The sequence below is a fragment of the Lolium rigidum genome, chromosome 1 (genome assembly GCF_022539505.1).
Source record: "Lolium rigidum isolate FL_2022 chromosome 1, APGP_CSIRO_Lrig_0.1, whole genome shotgun sequence".
Taxonomy (NCBI): domain Eukaryota; kingdom Viridiplantae; phylum Streptophyta; class Magnoliopsida; order Poales; family Poaceae; genus Lolium; species Lolium rigidum.
The window spans coordinates 134,313,252-134,318,813 of NC_061508.1; the positions used below are offsets into that span (position 1 = coordinate 134,313,252).

Sequence of the window (5,562 nt, forward strand, 5' to 3'; positions counted from 1 at the left end):
CACATGATCCCAATCTTCACATGATGTCATGATACAATTATTTTAAAATACAAATTTATAAGTTTTCAAAAATGTTTTAGAAAAAATGTTTACAAGATATGTGTTTACAATCTTTAAAATTTTAAGAACCAAATTTGAAATATAAAGGGACAAAACTAGAAAGAGAAATTGACATGTCAATATTATCATTTGTGTTTTTGTCTTCTTGTTATACTATCCATGTTCGATTTGTCATTTTTGTTTCTCTTTGTATATTTCAGAGTTCCATTAGATGTGTGTTTATAAGCCCTAAAATTTTCTGAACCAAATTCGAAATATGAAATAACAAAACTAGGAAGATAAATTGACATTTGAACGGTGTCATTTCTTTTCTTTTGTCTTCTTGTGATACTATTCATTTTGAGTTTGTCATTTTTGTTTATCTTTGTATATTTCAAAATTGATTTTTCTGCAGATTGTGAGAACAACACTCACAATGTTTTTCGAAAATTTTAGAAACATGTAAATTTGAATTTTGAGTAGTGGTATCATGTGCTAGTTGAACCGTCTCGTATGGCGGCGGCCGGTTCAACACCTACCCAAATTGTCTGACCGGCGGAATTCAGAAAACGTTGACCATCAACAATCCCCACTCCCCAGCGTAGCACCCACGTTCCAGCCGCCGGATAAAGAATCAACCCAATCAACCACCGGCGGCTCTTCCCGAGGAGCTGGACGATCCCCACCCGAAACTCAGGAACCTCGTGGCGGGGAACGGGAGGAATCCGCAGCTCGCTTCAGATCTAGCAGCGGCGGAGGAGATCGATGGGCTCGGGCGACATGACGGCGACGGAGGTGGCGGCGCTGCTGGATCTGAAGCCGCACCCGGAGGGCGGCTACTACGCTGAGACCTTCCGCGACTCCTCCGTCTCCCTCACCACCGCCCAGCTCCCGCCTCAGTGTATGTGCAGATGCCCCATACTATCTCGAGCTTGTCAATTTCATTTGTTTGATTGATCGCTCTCTTTCCTATCCGCAAATGATGTTTCTTTCAGAATGATGATATATACAATCGGTGTTTCGTTGCGTCCTCAACTTAGCGTGTGCAGACATTATAGATGGTAGAGTAGCATGTTTGGCAAATGGGTGTTCAGATTACGGGTGTCCAACTTTTCTTGTGATGGGCAAGTATGCCCAACATTGACTATGCATCAGTAAGTGTGCAGAAACCAGGGGTGTTAGGGGATTGGGGGCCTGGGCCAGACATGATGCATATGCTTTGCTTATATGGATATAGTATACTGCTAACTTTATGCTACTGTTACACACATCTGCCACGAAATCTTTTATAACGTGTGTGCTATGCCACTATCTGGTGTTTTTTTATTGTCTCATCCATTAATTAAATAGGGAGTGCTCAGTTTTTTGGAGAAAACTGGGCGAAAACCTACTACAACAGGGCCAAGCCGACACAAAACGCGCCCACACTCACAGCCAATCCTAACAAAGACCCGGACAACAGGGCCGCACCCACACTAGCCAACACAAGGGGCCACATGGCGACACGAACGAACTCCAAGCATGACACTCCAACAACGCGCCGACAAAGACATGCCATGACATTGGGGGGCACCCACTAAACAACTGCGGATCCAGGGTAGGTAGCAGCCAAGGTGGCGACAAAAACGCAAACCTCTCTAGCGATGACACCTCCGGGCACCGTTGCCAGCAAACCTGACTTATCAACCCCAACACCAATAGGAATCACATGCCTCACTTCCTCGGCGGAAGGAGGCATAACCTCACCACCACCCAACTCCAGTAGCTCGGGCACCTGGTGTTGCTTTTGAAAGATAGCAGTATGCCCTGGAATGTAGCATAACATGTGTCTACATAGTCAGAGTTGAAAATTGTAACAAAAATATTACTACTAGGTTGTTATGACAATTAGCATTATTAATAGAAACTCGCTGCACTCCAACATGCTCTGCAAATGCAAATTTAATGTGAAGTGTGAACTACTTGTCTGCTACTTTGGTAACTCCACGTTTCGATTTGTTCCTGTCGATGATTGATTACCTTATATTTGTTCTGATTGCTGGACAAGAAATACGTTTATGATTTCCTGATTGAAAATGTTTACCCTAAGGTCTTCATTTAAATGGCTGTTCTGCTCTCCCGTCTGTTTTACTCTGTAGTGCTGTATTAAGTATAACAATGTAGAAGGGGAGTGCAGGTTAATATATCATCAAACTGCCATTGAAGCACCTTTAATACTTCCTTAATGTATGCTGCAGACAAGGTGGGTCGTGCTGTGAGCACTGCTATATATTTCTTGCTTCCCGCAGGAAATGTTTCACGACTGCATCGTATTCCTTGTGCTGAAACTTGGCATTTCTACAAAGGAGAGCCTCTCACGGTTGGTAACAGTGTCACGCTTGTCTTCGCATGGGTACTGAAATTGCCATTTTAAATATAGCTAATGCAGATATTCTTTGTTTGCTTTAGGTCTTTGAGCTACACGATGATGGTCACATTGACCTCACTGTTATTGGTCCACACCTAGATGCTGGCCAGCGCCCCCAGTACACCGTGCCACCAAATGTGTGGTTTGGCTCTTTCCCAACATTGGATGTTGAGTCGTTTGCATCTGATGGAAGTCATCTTGTCAATTCTCGCAAGCGAGATCCGGAGAAGCATTACTCCCTTGTTGGCTGCACCTGTGCCCCTGGCTTTGAGTACGAGGATTTTGAAATGGCCACTTTTGATGATGTGAAATCTATTGCCCCGAAGGCAGAACCCTTCCTCAGTTACCTTATTCCTTCCACCAAGTAAGTATTATTGAAGATGTATTGAACGCAAGTAGCCTAATATGGTATTATCTGGCCTGCCTGGATTATTTGGATATCAATTTTTCGGATATTTCAAGGGGTTTGTTCTTTTGCTTGTGCTGGTTGTAACATTTTCTGTACCATGATAATGGAATAAAGTTTGAGCTTAATGGTGAAGGGGAGTTTGCTTTGTGTAGTTGTGTAGTTTGTAACTGAGTCGTACCGAATGAGTTATTAGTGTTTGACAACTGATCTGATGCACCTCTAAACTCACTTCCGGTAGTTATTGAACACTGCGAAAGTAAATGATGCAGTGCAAGTATATCCATGTTTTGGTACAAGTAACTCTGTTCTTATTAATTTGTTGCAAGTCGCAACATAGCACGTTGCAACACATCATGCATCAACATACAGGTGCCCACGAAGCTTTGTACCGACCGTCCCCACCCACCAACACAGGTGCACGATACAAAGCCAAGCGAAGCAACAGAAATGCGCTCTAGATTGAGAATGTTTTCGATTTATTGACATGAAAATTGACCGGGGGGGAATGGAATTCTCCTTCTGCTGATAGAACCGTCTTATTAAATATTTTCCCTTCTTGCATTCTTTCTACTTACATGTCCTTTGAATGAACTTCTTTGCCCTAAATGGGTGTTGGTCACGTTGACACTAGGTTTAGTTGGTTTTAGTCCCACATGATGCAATGGAAATATGACACACAAATACATATACAGGACAAGTAAGGGCAAGCTAAAAAAATCGTTTATTTTTCCATTTGTTGGTGTCATAGCAATGCCGCACTATTGAGAGGGTGTTCGTCATGAACTTGGTGGGGATGGGCCTAACCTTTATTACCGCATCCCTTCCACAAATACTCCACAAAAATAAAGGAGAGAGCAAAAAAATGTTTACCCAAAACGACCGGTGTGCATTTTTCCGGACGGGCTGGTATAACACCATGTATTTACATATTATTATTCTCATTAAGGCGGGAGGAAATAGAGCAACCTTGGTGCCCCACGTCTCATGTTGGATACTTTTGGTAAAAGAATAGTAAGAAAATTCTTAATTATCCAATGCCGGATCGAATCATGTCCAGCGGCCATTGGAATATTATCTATCCTTCTATCTCAAGACATTGTTTATGACATAGATTAAGGAGGGGGGAGATAACACCTAAGTGCTCCACGTCTCCTTTGCGTACTTTTGCAAAAAAAAAAAAAAATATAGGGAAGTTCTTGATTATTCAACCCCGGATCGAATCATGTTCAACACCAATTAGAATTTTGTCTATCTTTCTATTCTTCAAGATAATGTTCATGTGAATAGATTAAGGCGGGAGGAAATAGCGCAACCTCAGTGCCCCACGTCTCCTCTTGGATACGTTTGGTAAAAAAAAATCATGCCCATCAGGCATTGAAATTTTGTCTATCCTTCTATTCTTTAAGACGTTCTTCATGTGAACAGTACAAGAGTATGAACAGTTCCTGACACTGCTTAGACCATTGGATTTCAATCAAGCGGCAAAAACAACAGAGATGAACATTCACTACAGCGTCCACTTAAAAAAGATTGCGGTTAATGTTTTTAAAGTAGTTTCCTGATACAATATGAACACTGCATGCTACATCAAATTTTCCGGTGATTTTGTAGCAGTTTTTTTCCGGTACAAATCTTCAGCTTAAGAAGTAATTCCCAAGCGAGGTACTTTTTACCGGTGATTTTCTACCAATAATTTTTCAGTACAAATCTTTAACTTAGGCAGTAATCCCGGTGGTAATTACTCAATATATAGTGATTCTTTAATGATGATGCACAATTCTCCGACGGTAGTTTGACAATAGTATATTTCTTTGATATTTTTGCCACCGATTAGTTTACAGGAGTTTTCTAGTACTCCCTCCGTCCATAAATAGATGCCAAAGATTTATTCAAATTCGGATGTATCTATACACTAAATCGTGACTAGATACATTCAAATTTAAACAAACTTTTGGCATCTATTTATGGACAGAGGTAGTACAACATGAACAATAATTTCTTGGTAGTTTAACGGTATAGCATGAACAATGCGTTCTACAATATACTTCCCAAAGATTGTCTAGAAGTAATTTTTTGATACAGACCTTTAGCTCAAGCAATAATCCCACGACTGTAATTTCTCAACAGTAATTCTTCTTCAGTGTTGCACAAATTCTCCGATGGTGATTTTGCAACCGTGTTTCTTCGGCGGTGCATAAACGGTAATTCCTTGACAATAAATTTCTAATAGGAACCTTCAATGCCAATAGTAATCTTCTATCTCTAAATAGGAGATCCCCACTAACCATTTCTGTCAACATGCAGCGTATCCACATCAGCAAACTGTAACATCCCAAATTTTAAAACAAAGAGAAAATGAATTTCCTTTTTCCAAAAATGAGAACCAACAAAAACTTTTCTTACATAGGGTGCTATGCATAGTGCTCATACCTAATGCTTGTGTTATCTCCATGATTGTTTGTTTGTTACATTGAACATTCTTCCAAAACCCTAAAATCCTAACCATCTCAAAACAAAGTGGATCAAATATGAGAAACCAAAATAAAATAAAAAGACATATGTGGGCATATAGCCCTAATATGCAAATCTTGACCAATACCATGCTTACTTTTCTAAATGGTGGTGAACCATTGTAAATCCCACTAAACCCTAAACCTCACCCCTCTTATCACCATCTATTAAAAACAAAATAAAAAGAGATGATACT

At 40.5% G+C, this 5,562-nt stretch overlaps 1 protein-coding gene across 1 annotated transcript; it reads left to right on the forward strand.

The window, feature by feature from the left end:
- The first annotated feature begins 575 nt into the window (after nucleotides 1–575).
- Nucleotides 576–3,006, forward strand: LOC124676227. Its single transcript, XM_047212332.1, has 3 exons — nucleotides 576–940; nucleotides 2,277–2,398; nucleotides 2,488–3,006. The coding sequence occupies exons 1-3, from the start codon at nucleotides 805–807 to the stop codon at nucleotides 2,812–2,814; spliced, it is 585 nt and encodes a 194-aa protein (XP_047068288.1). The 5' UTR covers nucleotides 576–804; the 3' UTR covers nucleotides 2,815–3,006.
- Nucleotides 3,007–5,562: the final 2,556 nt, after the last annotated feature.

What these genes read in the sequence shown, in the direction of transcription:
- LOC124676227 (XM_047212332.1), top strand. Translation starts at nt 805, where the DNA reads ATGGGCTCGGGCGACATGACGGCGACGGAGGTGGCGGCGCTGCTGGAT. An exon ending in CGCCCAGCTCCCGCCTCAGT is followed by an intron (nt 941 to 2,276) that starts GTATGTGCAGAT and finishes TGTATGCTGCAG; the next exon opens with ACAAGGTGGGTCGTGCTGTG. An exon ending in ACAAAGGAGAGCCTCTCACG is followed by an intron (nt 2,399 to 2,487) that starts GTTGGTAACAGT and finishes TGTTTGCTTTAG; the next exon opens with GTCTTTGAGCTACACGATGA.